Source organism: Nyctereutes procyonoides, unplaced genomic scaffold, assembly GCF_905146905.1.
Source record: "Nyctereutes procyonoides isolate TBG_1078 unplaced genomic scaffold, NYPRO_anot_genome, whole genome shotgun sequence".
NCBI classification, from domain to species: domain Eukaryota; kingdom Metazoa; phylum Chordata; class Mammalia; order Carnivora; family Canidae; genus Nyctereutes; species Nyctereutes procyonoides.
Window position 1 is genome coordinate 11836702 of NW_026575136.1, and position 20284 is coordinate 11856985.

The window sequence follows — 20284 nt, forward strand, 5'->3', positions numbered from 1 at the left end:
ATATTTTTAGCGCCATTTTGGCAGATGGAGAAAAAGAAAAATCATTCAGAGAAGCTGAATTCGTTTTCCAAAGTCATGAAACTCATTAGCAGCAGAACAGGAATGAAAAATGTAGGTCCTGAGCCCAGGGCTCCATCTCCAATGCAATTTATTTTTGGGTTCATTTGTCCTCGCCATCATCACCATCATGATGGACATGGATTGATCATTCAGAAAATATCTGTCAAGTATGTAAATAATGCACGATCCCCACAGAGACAAGAGCAAGACACACACACAAGACAGTTAGCAGAAGGGGGCACCTGGGTGGCTCAGTTGGTTGAGCATCTGCCTTCGGTTCAGGTCATGATCTCTTGGGTCCTGGGATCAAGCCTCATGTCTGGCTCCCTGCTCAGCGGGGAATCTGCTTCTCCCTCTCCCTCTGCTCCTCCTCCCCACTCGTCCTCTCTCTCTCAAATAAATAGACAAGATCTTTTTTTAAAAAAGACATTTATCAGAAAGAACTGTGAAATGGAAGGAACTAGAGAACAGTACCAGACAACAGCAGGAAATGTCATTGCAAGGCAGCACGTGCTCAGGTGCCAAAGCAGAGAGCCCTGTGGGCAAGAGCTGTTCAGGAAAATTTTCAAAGGTCAATTTCTTGTTCTTTCCAAGTTATCATATATTTTTAAAAATTGAGATACAGTTGCCTTAATTTCAGGTGCACAACATAATGATTTGACATATGTATCTCTTGTGAAGTGATCACCATGATAAGTTTAGTTAACATCCGTCCCCATGTATAGTGACCAGCTTTTTTGTGTGTGATGAGAGCTTTATTGTCTTAGCAACTTTCAAACATGCAACACAGTATACATTGTCATTACCATGCTGTACATTACATCCCTAGGACTTATTTATCTTAAAACTGGAAGTTCATACCGTTGACCCCCTTCTTCCAATTTCCCCACTCCCATCCCATGCCTCTGGCAACCACCAACCTGTTTACTGTGTCTATGAGTCTGGTTGTTTGTTTAGATTTCACATATAAGTGAGATAAAAAAAATAAGATTTCACATATAAGTGAGATCATGCGGTAGCTATCTTTGTCTCTCTGACTTATCTCACTTAGTATAATGCCATCAAGGTCCATTTATGTTGTTGCAAATGGTGATGTTTCCTATTTTATTTCTTATTTTAACCTGCACACTCAGTAGGTTTGTGTGTGTGTGTATCTTCTTTATCCATTCCTCTGTTGGTGGACACTTGGGTCGTTTCCATAGCATGGCTATTGTAAATAATGCTGCAATGAACATAGGAGTGTATATATCTTCTTGAGACCAGGATTTCATTTCCTGTGGATAAATACCCAGAAGTGGGATTGCTGGGTTATCAGGTATTTCTATCTTTAATTTTTTTGAAGAATCTCCGTATTATTTTCCATAGTGGCTCCACTGATTTGCCTCCCTACCAATGCTACACAGGGGGTTCAATCTTTTTAAAATCATGGTAAAATATACCACAATAAAAAATTTATGTTATATTTTATAGTATAATATTTGCAATTTTAACCATTATTAAGTGTACAGTTCAGTGGCATTAGGTACATTCACATTCTTAGGCAGTCACCACCACCATCAATCTTTGGAACATTTTTTTATCTTCCCAAACTAAAACTCCATACTCATTAAATAATAACTCCCCATTCTCCCCTCCCTCGCCCCTGGCAACTACCATTCTACTTTCTCTCCTATGAATTTGAATACTCTAAGTGGCATGATATAGTATTTGTCTTCTTGTGAGTTTCTCGTTTCTCTTAACATAATTTCCTCAGGGTTCATACATATTGTAGCTTATATCAGTATTTATTTATTTATTTGAGATTTTTAAAATTTATTTATTCATGAGAGACACAGAGAGGGAGAGAGAGAGGCAGAGACACAGGCAGAGGGAGAAGCAGGCCCCATGCAGGGAGCCCGACGTGGGTCTCAATCCCAGGGCTCCAGTATCACGCTCTGAGTCAAAGGCAGATGCTCAACCTGCTGAGCCACCTAGGCGTCCCCTCAGAATTTATTTTTAAGACTGAATAATATTCTATTATATGTATATACCACATTTTGTGTATTCACTTATCCATAGATGTACACTTGGTTTGCCACCACATTTTAGCTATTGAAGATAATACTACTATGAGGATGGGTGTATAAATATCTGAATCCCTGATTTCAATTCTTTGGAGTATATATGCAGAAGTAGAATTGCTGGATCATATGCTAATCTCTTTTTAATTTTTTGAGGAGCTGTTAAACTGTGTTCCGTGGTGTCTGCACCATTTTGTTCCCACCAACAGGACACAAGAGTTTCAATTTCTCCACATCTTCAACACTTACTTTCTGCTGTTGTTGCTTAATGCATGCGAAGAAGTGGTATCTCATTGTGGTTTTGATTTGCACTTCTCCAAGATTAATGGTGTTGAGCATCTTTTCATGTGCTTATTGGTCATTTGTATATCTTCTTTGGAGAAATATCTGTTCAAGCCCTTTGCCTATTTTAAAATCAGATTTTCTTTTACTGTTGATTTGTAGTAGTTCTTTATATATTCCGGACATCCCTTAACCAGTATGTGATTTGCATATATTTTCTTCCTTTCTGTGAGTCGCCCTTTCACTTTATTAATATTATCCTTTGATGCATAAAAGTGTATAAATTTGATGTTGTTCAATTTATCTATTTCCTCCTTTGTTTTCTGTGCTCGGGTATCTCTTCAATTTTTTTAAGCCCAGGCCATTCATAGGCTTTCCCTATGATTTTTCAGTCCTACCTAGTCTGTCTCCTTTTTTCCCCCCACTCCATCTCCTTGATTAAGCCTTTTTAGCCACCACTGAGAGCAGTCTGCCCAGGGTACTCTTACTTCTCAGTCATTACCTTTAGGTAATTTCCTCTCAAGTAGCAAGTGGGTGGGAGGGAAGGGGGAAGTCTTTATTAACCCCCTTTTTAAAAAAATTAAATAATTTATTTTGACAGGGGGTGGTTGGGGGAAGAGGCAGAGGGAGAGGGAGAGAGAGAATCTCAAGCAGACTCCCACTGAGTGTAGAGCCTGACATGGGATTTGATCTCACAACCCTGAGACCATGACCTGAGCCAAAACCAAGAGCCGGACGCTCAACCGACTGAGCCACCCAGGCACCCTCTTAATTAACTCTCCTGTAAAGAGCTCACTTAATAAACCTAGATATATATAGTGGCAGCAAACGTCATTTGCTCCATTAATAGTTGATGAGGGAATAGACGAATGAATAAGTGACACACGAACCCAGGGACACACAGGTCTCTCCACCCCAGGTTATCCATGTGCTGACTTTTTCAGACCTTCTCAGTGTGCGTGAGGTTCTGGTAATCCTCAGTGGGCTCGGGGAAACCGGGGATTGGGCTGACCTCTCCAGTATATCGTGAGGGTGACTGCTGAAGTTGGTGGGTGTCTGAGCCAGGGCCTGAGAACTACAGAAATGATGAGAATGTGGTGCTTGGGTCTTTTTCTAACCTACTTTCGCTGCATCTGAGGACAGGAAATCGAATTGGTGCTGCTCATAATGGATTACGAAGGTTTATTTTAGTAGGTCTGTCTTCTCAGCTAGGCTGAGAAACTGTATTCCCAGGTGCACTTGCATTTAAGCAACAGATGTACTCCTTAAATGAACCAAGTAATACATTTGTTTTACCGTCACTTATTCAGCACAGAACAGCAACAATCACAACTAATATCTAAAGGTTTATACCATGTGTGTGTCAGGTGCCATGCTAGGTACTTTAACAGTATTATTTCATCTAATCCCCTCAAAAACGCTATGAGATGATTATTATTCCAATTATGGAGATAAAATTGAGTCTTAAGGAAATTAAATACCTGGCCATGGTTCCCACATCTAGTGAGTGGCAGGGCTGGGATTCTTACTCAGGAGAGCTTCCTTCTAGGTCGGATTCCTTATTCAGCATGCTGCCTACTCTGTGCTAGGTGCTAGAGACATACAGGTGAGGCAGGTATCATTGCCCATGAGAGTGTAGTGATAGAGATATGCATAGGAGATTATGAGGGCAACAAGGAGGACACCTACCCGTGGTGGGTGTTTAGTAAGTCAGGGAAGCCTTCTTAAGGAAGGAGGTTTGAGTGAGTAAGAGAAAAAGGTAGCCCTGGGACGAGAGAGTGGTCATCTAATTGTTTTGCCAGCCCAGCACCATGTTCTTTTTCTGAGAATGTCATCCCTCTTCTTTTGGGAACCTTCCCACCATGGTATTCCTCAAAGATCTTACAAAGTTTCTGACTCGGACTGAGTGGTCTAGGGGTAGACACATAAGCCCTGGCCAATCATAGACTTTCCCTAGCTTTTTTTTCCAAACTGAAACTCCAAGCAAACATTTATCCCTATCTAGTGATAGACATTGAAGAATGAAACCCCGGGACCCCTGGCAGTTGGCTTTCCTGACGTTTGGGGGTTGGGGGTTGGGGATGATCTACAGTGAGAAAAAGGGAAGCCAATACAAAGAGAAATCAGGGACAAGAAGTAGAGAGAGAGAGAGAGAGAGAGAGAGAGAGAGTTTTGATGGCCTGCCTGTTCCCTGGCTCTGTTGTTTAATCTTTTTTTTTTTTTTTGAAAAAGCAAGATAATCTGGACTCTTTGGATAAATTCTCCTTTTTGCCACAGAGGTCCAGTTAGGTTTTTATTACTTTTTACTCTGTTTTTCTTATTTAACATACTTGCTTAGTAATAGGCATGAATGGGTGGGTCCTAGAGAGCAAATGGCTTAAAGTATCAGAACAAACACAGTGAAAGGTGAATGGAGGAAGCCACAAGTAGTTGGGTATTCTTCAGTGTGTCTACATCAAGACAAGAAGTGTAGGAGATGAAGCCAATAAGTAAGCAAACATCTCATCATGGGTCCTGTATTATGCAAAGGACTTTAGAAGATGATGCTGTATATATATTCTGATCATTCTTCAGGTTCTAAGTAAGCATTAAGCAGAGGTTCTATGAACTGCACTATCATTAATAGTAACTAAGAGGTTTTTAACCTGGCAGTCACAGGCAGGTTTTAGTTGTCCCCAAATCCAATAAAATAGCGTGAAAAACCTGTGGGTCTGTGCAGGTTTGTTTTTGGTTTTTGTTAGGGAAAAGGTCTTCGACTTTCATCAGGTATTAAAGCAGTTTCTGACCCAACATGTGTTGTGAACTGGTACGTGCAGGCATTTGGGGGAACAATGGCTTCAAATATTCATGCAAATCTCATTGTCCTCTTAGTTTCCTCACAGCTCTTACAAAACCATTCAGCACAGAGAAAATGGCCCATAACGTTGGGCTATCCTAAGGGCTTTTCCTTGGAGGTGATGAAAAGGTTTAGAGAGAGGATATAGACCTGGTTGACCTAGAGATTTTATTTTTTATTTTTAAAAGATTTTATTTATTTATTCATGAGAGACACACAGAGCGAGAGAGAGGGTCAGAGACCCAGGCAGAGGGAGAAGCAGGCTCTATGCAGGGAGCCGGACGTGGGACTCGATCCTGGGTCTCCAGGATCATGCCCTGAGCTGAGGTCAGGTGCTAAACCACTGAGCCACCCAGGCTGCCCTATTTTTATTTTTTAAAAAGATTTTATTTATTTATTTATTCACGAGAGACACACACAGAGATAGGGTCAGAGACACAGGCAGAGAGAGAAGCAGGCTCTCTGCAGGGAGCCCGATGTGGGACCCCGGGGTCACGCCCTGGGCCAGCCGCGAGCCCCGTCCCGGCCTCTCCGCCCGCAGCGGAGGGGACTACAAGTCCCAGCGTGCCCCGCGCCGGGGCCGGGCGAGGGCGGGGCGGCCCTCCGCAGTGACGTCACCCCGGGCGAGCCGGGGGGCGGGGCGAGGGGCGGGGCGGCCCGGGGAGGCGGCGGAGCGCGCTGGTGCTGATGCAGGATGGCCGGGCACGCAGGAGCCCGGGAGGTCTGAGCCGGGCGAGGCTCGCTCGCTGCGCATCGCCGGGGCCGCCGGCCGCGTGGTCGCGGGCAGGTGGGCCTGGGGCGCCGCGCGGGGCCAGGGCGTGGCCGGGAAGGCAGGTCGGCCGCCGGGGACCCGCCCGGCCCTCGAGGTCGCGATGCCCCGTTGAGAGGCGGCGTCGGAGGCTGCAGGAGGCGGCCTGGCTGCGGGCGCGGCGGCTCTCGCCGAGCCCCGGCCCCCTCCCGCCGCGATGGCGGACCCCGCGGAATGCAGCATCAAGGTGATGTGCCGGTTCCGGCCCCTCAACGAGGCGGAGATCCTCCGGGGGGACAAATTCATCCCCAAATTCAAAGGCGAGGAGACCGTGGTGATTGGGGTGAGTGTCCGCGGCGCGTGGCGGCCCCGACGGCAGGGATGCTCGGGCGCCGCTCCGGGGCTCCCCCCCCCCCGAGCGGCGGCCCCGGGCGGGCCCAGGTGGGGGGCGGCAGGTGCGCCGAGGGAGGGCCCGGCGCCGCCTTTGTTCGCGGGGTGGGGGCCCGCGTGGGCCTATTGTTCCGCCCGGCCGCGCCGCGTGGGGAGAGTCCTGCCCCCCCCGTGCCCTGGCTCCCCTCCAGGCCGCGTCTCTGCGGCTCGCGGAGGGCCCCAGGCAGCGGGCCCGTGGGTCGATCGCTTCACCTGTTCCGCTCACGACCTGAGCGCAAGGGAGGGAAAAAAAGGTACTGGAAAAATCCTGGCCTCGGCCGGGAGCTCCCACGCCGCGTGGACGCGGCTCCCCGCGGTGCATGGGAGGGCGGGGGGGGCAGGGGTGGCTCCTGCTGGCCGCCCGGGACCTGCGCCCCGGGTCGGGTCGGGTCGGGTCGGACCGCGCAGGCGACCCCCACCTGGTGCCCGCAGGCGCTCGGGGCGGACCGCGGGCCGCTCGCCCACCTGCCAGGGGCGGGGGCCGGAGCGCAGCCCCTGCCGGGAGCGCAAGTTACTTTGTGTGGTCGCGGCCGCGCTCCCCCCGCCCCCGCCTGCTCCTACCTTCCCCCCCTCCCCTCCCCCACCCGGTCCTACCTTACCCCTCCTCCTCCTCCCCTCTCCTCCCCTCCCCTCCTCCCCATCCGGTCCTCCCCTCCCCCCTCCCCTCCCCCCCGCGAGCACCCGGGCTGCCGCTGGGGGCGGGGAACGCCGTTGGGCTCCCGTTCTGCCCGCGGGGTGCGGGATGCGGGTCGGCCCGCCCCCGCCCCGTGACCCCCGCCGCCCCCGGCGTGTGTGCTGACGGGGCCCCTTTGTATGGCGCCGCGTGGGGCGGGACCGAGCCCACGGGAGCCCCCCGGGCACGCAGACACGGCCCCGCCGTCCGCTCCAGGCTGCTGATGCAGCCGCGGCAGCCTTCCCGGCCCGGCATCGATCTAGTGATGTCATCCCGATGACTGAGCATGCTCGGGCCGGCCCCCTCCCCCGAGCCCCCCGCGGCCGGGCCCTGAGGTCCGGTGATTGACGGCTGGCCGCGCACCCAGGGGCCCCGCGGGCGCCGGCCGGGCTTTCCGGGGCGTCGGTCTCACCCAGGTGGAGCCGCAGCCCCGCGGAGGCCCGCGGCCCGGCAGGTGCTCCTGCTCCCGGGGCGGGTGCTCCTGCTCGCGGGGCGGGTGCTCGTGGGGCAGATGCTCCTGCTCGCGGGGCGGGTGCTCCTGCTCGCGGGGCAGGTCCTGCTCGCGGGGCGGGTGCTCGCGGGGCAGATGCTCCTGCTCGCGGGGCAGGTCCTGCTCGCGGGGCGGGTGCTCGTGGGGCAGATGCTCCTGCTCGTGGGGCAGGTCCTGCTCGCGGGGCGGGTGCTCGTGGGGCAGATGCTCCTGCTCGCGGGGCAGGTCCTGCTCGCGGGGTGGGTGCTCGTGGGGCAGGTACTCGCGGGGCAGGTGCTCCTGCTCGCGGGGCGGGTGCTCACGGGGCGGGTGCTCGCGGGGCGGCTGCTCGTGGGGCAGGTGCTCGCGGGGCAGGTGCTAGTGGGGCAGGTGGGCGGGCGCCCTCCGCTAAGGGGGCGGGGGCGGGGCTGGGGCCTCGCCCCGGGCTGCCTTGTGCCCCCTAGAACGGCAGCGCCCCTTCGCCCCCCTTCCCCCCGTCGTGGGCTGCCGTGACCGCCGGAGGCCGCGTGTCCCGGCGCCCACCCGGGAGCTGGCCTAGGAGGGCGGGGGGGGGGCGGTCTTGTTCTCCGCCTGCTGTTGAAGACCCGGTGCGCTGCGGCGGTGGGCGGGGGGCGGGACCTGGGACCTGCGGCCCGGGCGGCCCCGGGGGCAGCGAGTAGCTGGTTTGGGTTCCCCCTCTCAGTTGGGATCAGCCCACACTCTGATTTGCTATTTCCTGAGCCAGGCTGTGGTTTAGAGTAGGAGCTCCTGGGGATATCTAGTCCCTGCCCCTTACCTTGTAACAGTTCTTTTAAACAAATAATTGTGCAGCACTAGAACATGTTCTGGTGACCCTATTTTTTTTTTTTTTCCAGAGGTTTTAAAGAAAAGCCTGGGGAACTTGTTTCTTCTTTGACTTCTCCACCTCCTCCTTCCTCCTTTTTCTCTTCCTCCTTCTCCTCCCCTTTCTCTCCTCCTCTTTCTCCGTTTTCTGAATCTTCTAAGAGTGATGCACCAAGACTAATGAAGGAGAGTAATAAATCATCCTCTTTGATCTCCGTGCAAGACAGAAATCCCAAGAACTATATTTCCCATCTATTTCCCATGTATTTCCCATACATAGGATATTGACTAAACACATTAAAACAAAGTCACTATGTAAGATGAATAATTTAACAAAAAATTGTGGATGTGAATACACATTTAACTCTTCAACTGCAAAGTGAAGATTTTGATTATCTTACTATAATCCTTCAATACAACAGTTTTGGATTTTATGTTTTTTTATTGAAATAAAGCATTTATATAGAAAAGTGTTCTCATAATAAGGGTACAGCTTAGTAAAGCTTTTATAAATTAACCACCCCCTTGAAACCATTTCTCAGACTAAGAAGTAGACATTTTGGGGCGCTTGGGTGGCTCATTTGGTGAAGTGGCTGCCTTTGCCTTGGGTCACGATCCCAGGGTCCTAGGATTGAGCCCCACATTGGGCTCTCTGCTCAGTGGGGAACCTGCTTGTCTCTCTCCCTGCAGCTCCCCCTGCTTGTGCTCTCCATTTCCCTCCTTTCCTCTCTCTCCATCAAATAAATAAAATGTTTAAAAAAAAAACTACCACATTTTGGGGACCACAGAAGTCCCATTAGGGCCCCTCCCAGTCACTAGCTCCCTCTACCTTAGGGTAACCACTCTTCTGATTTCTAATGCCATAGATTAACTTGTTTTTTTTAGAAATAAACTTAATGTACACGAAACCATATAGTATGTTTGCTTTTGCGTGTGGTTTCTTGCAGTCACCATCGTTCTTGTCCCATTCATCCATGTTGTGGTGTGTAGTAGCAGTTCATCCTCGTTCTGTAGTACCCCATTGGATGAATGTACCACAATTTATTCATCTATCGACTGTTGGTAGACATTGTTAGTTTCCACTTTGGGGTTAATATGGACAAAGCTGCTATGAACAACATTCTTTTACACATCTTTTGGTGAGAGTGCGTACAGAAGACTGTCAGATGGTGGAGGTGTTGGGACTGGGGTTGGCAAGTGCTAGGACCATTCCCCTTCCTAATTAATAATGTGTAGCTAAAGGAAATGCAGACTATCATGTTTTGTACACTCAGTAGAATGGCTCCCAAGTCAATTCAGTTGCCACCAGCCCATATGGTTCAGGTGCAGGTGGAGACTGCCTTAGGTAGGCATTTCTTGCACAGGCAAGGTGCAGTTGTGGGGATGGCCAAGGAAGACCAGAACCAAACGGAAATGTCAGTCATCTTCACTCCCAACAGATACATGTAAAAAATGAATTTCTGTTAGCTGTTAGTCTAAATTCAGAATTCCTTTTTTTTTTTTTTTTGGTGGAGAATGTGGGCATGGATCTTTTTTTTTTTTAAACCAGGGTCTTTTTTTTTTTCTTTAAAGTTCTGTTCAGTTTTTATGGAGATGTATGGTAAGAGGGAGATTTTGCAGGTGGAGTTTTTAGATTTGTCTTTTTAAGGGAATGTCCTGTCTTGAAGGGATCATCTCCACCATTTTTGCATTTTTTTCCCCCTAAAGAAACCTAAACGTTTCTTTCTTTGAGCACCCCGGCCTCAGTCTCTCTCCACCTTGAACCCTTGTCGCATTATTTTGTATATGATCTCACAACTTCGTTGTCTTAGATTATTAGTTTTATCATATGGTCAGTGACATTGTAAGCCAGTTGTAGAGATAAGGACCATCTATGTTTTGCTTCTTTGTACCTCGCCCATAGAAAGCACTTGATAAATATTTTTGATCTCTTTGTTGAATCTAGAAATCTTTACTTTGGTGTATTTAACTTATTTCGTGGGCTCTTCATTGGCTGTAGGCTGTGGGGAGTAGTTAAAAAAAACAGTTTTAAAGAGAAGTGCTGTTCCTTTGGGCCTGCTAAGACGGCAGGATACAGTAAGAGAATTGGGAAAGCAGTATCTTCAGCTTTGGTAAAAATTAGGAAAGCTCTTAACAGCGGTGATGAGCTAGAAGTGGAGGGTGGGGATGGCCTAGTGATTAGAAAATTGATTCTTCAGAGGAAAAATACTGGATTTATAGCATTGCTGGACGTACTCCTCCATTAGCTGCTAAAAGTCCTGGTGAGTCAGCCACTACTTTGGGTCTGACTGTTCGATGTATCCGCATTGACGGGCGCCCTGCCTTGGACAGCTCCCAGGAAGCTTCCCCGAAACGGACATGGACACTTGAGTTTCCTCACTTGGGGCCTTCCTCTTGTTCAAAGGGCTAGGAAAGCAGGAAGTTCTGACCTTTGAGAGCCAAGGCAGAGCATCAGCCATGGGCTGTGATCTGGTCAGTGGCACGGCAAGTGGCCTCCCCCTGTGGGGACTCAGATCAGTTCTGGTGGATGCGCGAGGAAGGAAGAAGGGCCTGGGACAGAGACCACCACATTGCAAGCTGGAGTTATTGTGGAGATGAAGGACTAAAGAAGAAATAACAGCTAAAATTTTTCTTTTTGTCCGTAGTAACGGTTTTTAAAAGCAAGAACATTAAACTTTTTTTATTTTAAATTTATACACTGTAAAATCACTTTTTTGCGTATATAGTTCTATGCTACGGGCTTTGACAAATACTAAGTTGGGTAGCAGCGCTGTATTTTCTCTTGCTGCCGTAACAGATAACTACACATTTAAAAGCTTAGAACTATACAAATTAATTATCATACAGTTTCCATAGGTCCGAAGTCCATCCGATCAGCTGGTATCTCTGTTTAGAGTCTCATAAGATCAAGACCAAGCTGTTGACGGGGCCCTTTTCTTTTCCAGGGGCGAATATCCATTTCTTTGCTCATTCAGGGTGGTGGCAGCATCCTGACAGTCGCAGGAGTGTGGTCCTGTTTCCTTGGTGGTTGCCAGGCCTGGCTGTTCTCAGTTACTAGAAGCCACGCTCGGGTCCTAGTCACATGGCCCCCTTCCTTCTCTTAAAAACCAGTCCCTCTCACAGTTTATGTCTCCCCTGCAACTTCCACTGCCTGTCTCTCTTACTGACCCTTCTGCCTTCCCCTTCAACTCTCATCTGGTTACAGCGCACCAACCCGATAATCCGGAATCGCTCCCGATTTTCAGGTCAGCTGATTAGCAACTTTAGTTACATCTGCAAAGTCCCTTTTACCCTGTGACATTCACATATTCACAGAGTCTAGGAATTAGAGTGTGAACATCTTTTGAGACCACTGAGACCACACACCAGCATACTCAAAATATAAAACAGTTTCGTTTACGCCCCGTGCCCCCTGCCGCCCCTTTGGTCGGATCTTCTCCCTTCTCCACCCCTGACAACCGCTTCTTCTTCCTCTCTATAATTTTGCCTTTTCCAGAGTGTCATAAAAATGGAATCACGTATTAAGGATCATTTTGAGCCTGGGTTATTTTACTTAAGAACTCTTTGAGATTTATGTTGTTGCACGTATCAGTAGTGTTTTTTTTTTTTTTTTAAGATTTTTTATTCATTTGAGAGAGAGCTTGAGAAGGGCAGAGGGTGAGGGAGAAGCAGACTCTCCACTGACCCGGGGGCCAGATTCAGGCCTTGATCCCAGGATCTGGCGATCACGACCCAAACTGAAGGCAGATGCTCAACGAGCCACCCAGGTGCCCCAGTAGTGCAGTTCTTTTTATTCCTTAGTGGTAGTCTATCACACGGACCTAACAGTTTGTTTTTCCATTCACTCATTGAAGGACAGTTGGGTGGTTTCCAGTTTGGAGTGATGATGAATAAAGCTGCTATAAACTGCTTTGCATTTAGGTTTTTGTGTGAGGGTAAATTTTTATTTCTCTTGGGTAAATACCAAAAAGTATATCAATCACATTTAACTATATGTTTAATTCTAAGAAACTGCCAAGCCGTTTTTCGAAGTGGTTGTACCATTTTGTTTTCCTTCCTAAGAGTAGTATTCTGAGCCAAGATTTTATTTTATTTTATTTTTTATTTATTTATTTTTTCTGAGCCAGGATTTTATTTTATTTTTTTATTATTATTTTTTTTAGCAGGCCGAAACCCTAGTTTATTTCAGCATCAGCAACATCTTAGCCATCACAAAAATAAACTCTACCAAGGGCGACAGAAGTCTCTACAGCGAGGCTAAGGGCTCAGCTGCCAAGTGGCGAACATCAGAGGGGTGCATGGTGGGCACTGCCCAGGCAATAAGTTAGGAAGCAGCGGGGCTGGTGGTGGTGGCAGGTGTGGGCTGGGGCCTCACTTCTGGGCAGGCACGAGGTCATGGATGGCCTGGCCCTGCTCCAGCCGCTGCTCCATCTCGATGAGCAGCTTCACGCCATCCACCACCATCTGTACCAGCTCCACCTCTGAGAAGCCCAGGCGGTCTGTGTTGGAGACATCAAAGATGCCACCCACTGCAGCTGTGTCCACACCACCTGTGCCTCGTTTCTGAAGCCGCAGCCGCTTGAGCACCTCCGGGAACTTCTCGTGCTTGCCCAGGTGGGGCAGCTTGATGTGCACACCTGCCCGCAGGCCTGTGCCCAGGTTGGATGGGCAGGTGAGGATGTAGCCCAGGTGAGGGTTCTACGTGAATTCGTAATTCTTTGACTTGAAAAGTGTTTCAATCTGGGTGAGGCCGTTGCAGAACCGAGTGAACACCTCCTTCATGTTGCCCCCTTTCTGCATGGGGATGACCCGCAGGTGGTCTTCCTCGTTGATCCACACCAGGAAGGTCTTCTTGTCACTGTGCCAGATGCCGCGGGCGTCCGGCCAGTCGCGGGCCATGCCCGAGGCCAGGAGCAGGGGCGACGCGGGCTTATCGAAGAGGACGTGGTCGTCGATGGGCTGCTGCTGCTCCGCCTCGGTCATGCTCTTGAGCGCCTAGTAGCGGCCGGCCAGGCCGCCGTCCGGGCTCGACAGGGCTTCCACGGAGAGCTGCTGGATGGGATGGCAGCGGCCGCAGTGCGGGGGGAGGCAGGGCAGACCCGTGCGCACCCGCGAGCTCGGCCCTAGTTGGGGTGCGGGTCGTCGCCGCCCTGCAGGGTGTCGGGGTTGAGGTCGGTCTTGTGCTCGGTCTTGTGCTCGTCGCCGGGCTCGTAGCCGCCGTGCCGGCCGGTCCTCGAGGGTGGGGTCAAAGAGCTCCTTGCACACGTCAAAGGACTCTTCGTCGCCTGCCACGCAGCCCACGGTCATGAGGTGGGGTGGCCCGGGTTGTCCACGCCGGCTGGGTGACGTCGTCCCGCGGGAAGCCGCTCGGGGTGCTCTTGGCGCGCAGCTCCGCGGAGAGCTCCGGGTCGGCGCCTCGGCCTTGTGGTTGTTGTGGCCGCTGAGGTCGGGGAGCTCATCCTCGGCGGGAAGCGGAGCTTCGACGAGTCGTGGCTGTTGGAGGAGGGCGCGGCGCGGCGCGGCGGGCGGGCGGTGCCTGGCGGGCGGCCTGGCGGGCGGCCCTGGCGGGCGGGGAAGGGGCAGTCGGTCCGTCGGCAGCTCCGGGCGCGGCGCAGGCGAACCTGAGCCAGGACTTTAAAGAGTCAATTCAGTCACTTTGTCTAAGTGAGCACTAATAGTAGTGGTCAGTAGTGTGGAGATACACCAGTCCTTCATCCTTCTGTGCCCTAAATTCAGAGATGCTTACATCACTTGAAAATGAATGAGTGGTTTCCGGTAAACATTCCCTCTGAAACCCTAGAATAAAAAATAGCTATAATCTCGCACGTGCCGCTGAGACCACTCTGTTCAAGATGAGCACACGCCCGTATTTCCTAGATGAATGGGGTTGGTAGAGGCAGCAGGGAAAGTCCGTCAGAACTGAGTGTGGGTTGACTAGCTGGTTATGGGGCTGTTTTGCAAGTTGCTTAACTTTTCTGGGCCTCAATTTGATCATATTTAAAATGGAGATAAAATTACCTATCTCACAGGGCTATGAGAATGACATGAAATGTTCAAAAGAGCATCTTGCACAGAGAAAATGCTCAATAAATGCTAGTATCTCCCATGTTTCCTATCTGCCTTATAATTTTTCTCATTTTCAGGATTAGCTTTGTCCCCCCCCCCCCCCCCAATTACTGCCCTTAACTCTGTCCCCTGAAAGCCCTCTTGCACGCCCGTATCTTCAGCATTTGTTCACTCCCTTCTGCTTGGGATAGTCTTGTGAAATTCCTAACTGTTCGTGAAAGCAGAGCTTACGGTCGGGTCCGTTTATTTATGGACTGTAGCAGCTAATCCTTTTGTTTGCAATGATCACGTGAGGAAAGAGTGTGTGTGTGTGTCTGTGTGTGTGTTACAGGTCTTTGCCTCCCTCCCAGTAGTTGCCCAGTTGCTTAGTAAATGTACCTTGACTGAGGCTTCCTTCTTCCCTTGTTCCCTGCATAGAACCAGGTCTCCAGACAGGTCAATTTCTGCATTTCCTTAAATAACTCAGGTATCACGGGGGATTTCCTTCTGCTTCCACCTGTGCTTGCCAGGCCCAACTCCCCTCTTTAATGACAATGGTTTCCATTCTTGGCTTTTCTTCCCCAATTAAAATAGGAAACCTCCCCCACCTTTGGGTTCCCGTTGGTCCCTGCCTCAGCTTTCCCACCTGTGTCTACTTATTAAATGAGCAGAAACAGGACTCCCTGCTCCCTGATGGTTTCTCTTGACTGAAGAAAAAAATAGCCCCACTGACAGCTCCAATTTCACCTTACTTCTCTCAAGGTTTTTTTTTTTTTTTTTTTTTTTTTAATAAGGTCCTCTTTTTGTGGCTGAGAAGGCTCCTCCTTTAACCCACCTGCTGCACCCCAACCAAGTTTCTTCCAGGAGGCGCCTACTTGTATTTGTGGTTGTCTCTGCCGGTATTGCCTAGAGTGTGGGAGAACCTGGAGTCTTCAATTCCTCCCAGAACTTCCCAGCAGCAGACCTGGGCTGAGCCAGGCGGCCCAGGACCAGCTCCCAGCCTGCACCTCCTTCGCTGCACGGACCTGGACAAGCTGCTAAAGCTTGCTGGGTTTCAGCCTGCTGGCCTGTCAGCAAGGGACCGGATCACTCCTGCCTTGTGGGGTGGTTGTGATGGTCAACAAGAGCACAGGTCCATGGGTGCCGAGCACAGGGCTCGGCCTGTAGCGGGCGGTCAGGTGCCGTCCCCTTTCCCAGATCAGCTGGCAGTGATCTCTGTGCTCTTGGCAGACTGACTATCCTTGGGAGAGCCGAGACCCTTCACAGGCTCCCTGGTCCCCTCAGGTTGTGTAAGAGAAAAACACCCTTCTGACCCTTGTAAAAGTGGTAAAGAGATCATGGTGACGGGTGTCCGTACTGTCGCAACAGGGAGGAGAAGGGAGGCTGGACTCCGATACGCAGGGCAGCTTGCACGCGGTGGGCGGGTAGGTGGACGGACAGTTACCAAGAGGAGACTTCCGGGCCAGGGGGGTTCTTGCCAGAACGACCTCCCAGGATTCTTGGTGCAGGCAGGCGGGATGCTTCCCTGTGCTGTTGGATCTAGGTTCTGAGGTCGTCAGGGACACAGAGATCCTGAGCACGGGGGGGGGGGGGGGGGGGCTCTCCAAACTGCCCGAGCCGGATTTCTGCTAACACTGGACTTTGCAAGGACAGACCTGCAAGTGCAAAGTCAGGGCCCAGGTGAGAAGAGGGCCCAGAGGGGCCTGACTGAAGTTGGGTCAGGACGAGAGTCGTCGTCAGTTGGAACCCAGGTGATCCAGTGGGGCATTTGAGACCCTCTGTATGCTGGGCCTGCCTACCTTCCTGACCTCGCTCCCACCCCATGTTCCATCTGTGCTTCTATTCCCCCAAATGACTCGGCTGCTAAGTCTCTCCCGCCCTACCCCAGCTGCTCACATCCCACGTGCCCGGGATGACTGTCCTCAGAGTGGCTGAAGGACAAGCATCCATGTGCTTTCAGAGTCTCATTCCATAATGCCTTCCCTGAAACTTTTTCTGACCGGCCCCTTTGCCCCTCGAACCCGGCCAGGTTATATACTGGTACGCTCCCGGCTGACCTTCCCCAGCACTGGGGTTCATTTGTTTGGGTATGTGTCCTTTCTTCCAAGTAGACTGAAAAGCCTTTGAGGGCAGGAAATGTGTGCCACTTACTCACATTTATTAACAAGGCCCGGAACAGTGCTTGGAACAGAGTAGATGCTTAGTACCAGATATTTTTTGAAAGAAATAGAAGAATGCGGACTGTCCTACGCTGTTAGACGTTAGAGCCTGGAGTTAGTTGCTTGGATTTTTACCTTGACCTCTCTCCAGCTCTGGCAGCTTGTTTTTCCTACTTTGGGACATCTTCATGGTTTCGTTGTTACTGTCTCAAATGAAATGGCTTTTTCAGGGGTTCTGACATATTCCATGCTCATTGAAAAAAATGCTGAGGCTGTGCAGAAAGGCATGAAAAAGGTGTAAAAAGCACCTTTAATTTTACGAACCAGAAAATACCGTTGTTAACGCTCTTTGTGTATCCCAGCTCTTTTCCATTCCGTAAAACACCATACTTTGTTTTAGAACAAAGATAAGATTTTCCAGAACTCTGTTTCGAAAAGCCACTCTTGCTTAGCGGGATAGTTCAGATATCAGCATTTGTAATGGGTCCGTATAATTCTGTTATGTCTCTAATCAATAACCATTTCGTAGTGTGAGGCATTTGGGCTTTTGTGCTTGTTTTTGTTTCTGTTATAAACAAAGGTGTGATAAACGTTGGTGCATACCTTTCTTCATGCCCTTGCCTTGTGTTCTAGGATACACGCTCAGAATGGGGATGGCTGGGTAACAGGATATAGAGGATTTTAAGGCAGCCATAGTTTTTGAGAGAGAGCAATCCAGAGAGGGTAAATTGTCCTCTGTGTTGTACTCTCACTTCTTTGCTTACCAGATGGAATCGCTGCCAGTTTGTCTCCCAAGGCATCCCTTCATACCTGAACTAAATTAACTTCTTACCGAGAGTATGTGCTGTCATGCACCGTTAACCCACAGATCCAGAACACGGCAGTGCCTTCAGACTTTTGATGTAAACCATACGATTTTGTAGGCTGTCTCCTGTCAGTTTCAATATCCTAAAGGATGTTGTTTCTTGGAGGTGATCAAAAGCTAAGTCTGTCTCTTGAGGCAGAGAAAGATAGAGGCCAAGGTTCTAGTGTTAAAGAAAAATAGGGCGGATGCACCCTTTCTTCTTGGTGCTAATGTGGAACAGCCTGTGATATCTTCTGGGCAGTGGTAGGATGAGAAGGGATGAAATAGCCCGATGCAGGACTGGATCCGGATCCCAGGACCCCAGGATCACGACTGAGCCAAAGACAGGCGCTCAGCCGCTGAGCCACCCAGGTGCCCCTGGGGTTTTCTTTTTATTTATTTTTTTAAAGATTTTATTTATTCAATCATGAGAAGCACACAGAGAGAGGCAGAGACACAGGCCAAAGGAGAAGCAGGCTCCATACAGGGAGCCTGACACGGGACTCGATCCCAGGACCCCGGGGTCACACCCTGGGCTGAAGGCGGCACTAAACCGCTGAGCCTCTGGGGCTGCCCAGGATTTTCTTTTTATTTTGTGCTTTTTCTACACCTCTATCTCCCTTCAGAGCTTTTTTTTTTTTTTCTTTTTTTTTTTTTAAGAGACAAAAGGAATGAGAAACATAAAAAGGAAACTACAAAACTTTTTCCTTAAACTATTATGTTACAGTGGATTCTGTTGTCTCATATATATTTTTCTTCTCAATTCTGTTGGGTTTATTTTCCAATACTCAATTCACATCAAGGATGAGTGTTCATTAACTGAAAAGGTAATAAATATGAATACACCCAGAAACACCTAAAAGAATTGCTGTAAATGTAGTTCGTACCAATCTGAGAAGGGTGGTACTGAGCTCAGAAGACAACTACGTGATCCATCTGCCTGCTTTCCTGACGTTTCCACAAGCCAATGAAAGCCGGAGAGCACGTAGCAGGGAAAAGCTATAATGCAAAAGCTCCTTGAATAGCTTTTCTGGGTGATGCTGCACTGCTGGCCTTGGTCTATTGAAAGGATAAGTGGGATGTGATCATTAAGGGAGAGAGGCTGGAAATCCTGATATGGGTCTACTGTCCCATGTGACTCCATAGCAAAAGCCTCCTTTCTTGTTTCAAGGTCCTTTATGTATGAACATTTCTTTTTCTCCTCACGTGTAATCAATAGCACCTAGTACTCTGATTTGAACAAACCAGCTACAAAAGGAATTTATGAAGCAATGGGGGAAATTTGGGTATCTGACATTAAGCAATTGCTCATATTTTACTTGTGATAATATTATTGAGGCTTTAAAAGAGAACTAACCATATATATATGTGTGTATAGGTCAGGGATAAAATGATGTGAGATTTCACTTTAAAATAATCAGGTCGGGGCGGGGGGGCACCTGGTGGCTCAGCGGTTGAGCATCTGCCTTTGGCTCAGGTCGTGATCCTGGGGTCTCGGGATCGAGTCCTGCACCTGGCTCCCCATGGAGAGTCTGCTTCTCCCTCTGCCTGTGTCTCTGCCTCTCTCCCTCTGTCTCTCGTGAATAAATAAAATCTTAAAAAAAAAAAAAAGGAAAATCCCACTAATTTATGCTTTAACTTCTTAGACTGCGATGTATGGTGGTAAGAGCTGCCAATCAATAATACTATTTTAGGAGCAACTTATTTAAAGCTCGTGGCAATGCAATTCTGGAATGGCAAATCTCATGGCCTCTTCCTTTTCCAGGCCTTCTCACTGAGCAATCTCCCCCATTCCCAGGTTTCGTTTTGCCTCGCAAGGAAATGAAGAGCAGTCTGCTTCAGTTCTTTGAGGATGTTATATGTCATAGTTTTTTTTTTTTCTGAAAAAAACAAAACAAAACAAAACAAAACACCTCATTCCCCAGGGATCATTGATTTTCATTTGGGACCCCCCCCCCACCGTTACGTAACAACTCCATCTGACGTCAGAAACTTTGAATAGTGTTGGGGGAAGGGACTTCTCCTCTATCGCGGCTGCCTCCTGCCTTGTGGAGGGGAACAAATTCCATTCTGACTGGGCAGTGTCCAGACCTGTCTGGGTCCTGGTCACTGGTGGGCAGGATCCCGTGCGAAGCAGTCAGTCCCTTTCTGTATCTGTCTTTGTGGGGAGCCGACCTGTGTGAGGTCTGGGCTCCTGGGCTGGCTTCCAGGAGCTATTCTTCTGTCTCTGCTCTGCATGCTGCTAAGTGGGTCGAGTGAGAGGGGTCCACAGATTCAGGCCCAGGTGGGCTGGTCTCAAGGTCCAGAAGAGGTTGGGTTGCAGGATGGAGGGGTGGTGAGGTGAGGAAAGCAGACAGACCATGAAAGCCAACTCCCTTGTCCAGGTTCGGTATTGGGGTGATGGGTACTGGTGCCCTGCCCAAGTGGTGCCTGGGTACTTGAGCAAACTCACCCACCCGGTGGGTAGTGAGGCTGACTGTTAGGGGAGGCTTCTGGCTTTTTTTAGGTCCTTTGTGCTAATGTCATCATATAGCATCAAAACCTCCTAACTAATAGTTTATTTATATAATATTTGTGAAAAGTAGACTTTAGAAAGGAAGTGTTTAGCTCTTCAGTAATAATTACTAAACAACACAGCCTACTAATTATGTGTTCAAACAAGTGGGAAAAAGACAACCCAAGTACTATATCCTAGAGTAACAACACTTGCTGGTTCATTTGTTTGTTAAATGTCTCTTTTTTTTTTTTTTTTTTTAAATTTTTATTTATTTATGATAGGCACACAGTGAGAGAGAGAGAGAGAGAGAGAGAGAGAGAGGCAGAGACACAGGCAGAG

The 20284-nt window shown here is 49.3% G+C and overlaps 1 protein-coding gene and 1 pseudogene across 2 annotated transcripts in view; one reads left to right on the plus strand and one right to left on the minus strand.

Moving 5' to 3' along the window:
• The first annotated feature begins 5920 nt into the window (after positions 1 to 5920).
• LOC129495533 (kinesin heavy chain) overlaps positions 5921 to 20284 on the plus strand; it is a 151817-nt gene continuing 137453 nt past the window's right edge. For both annotated transcript variants that reach the window (XM_055303119.1, XM_055303118.1), the window contains exon 1: positions 5921 to 6329. In XM_055303119.1, the coding sequence (XP_055159094.1) occupies positions 6204 to 6329 (126 nt within the window). In that variant the 5' untranslated portion in view covers positions 5921 to 6203. The remainder of the gene's footprint in view (positions 6330 to 20284) is intronic.
• On the minus strand, positions 12557 to 16794 carry LOC129495414 (creatine kinase B-type-like; annotated as a pseudogene).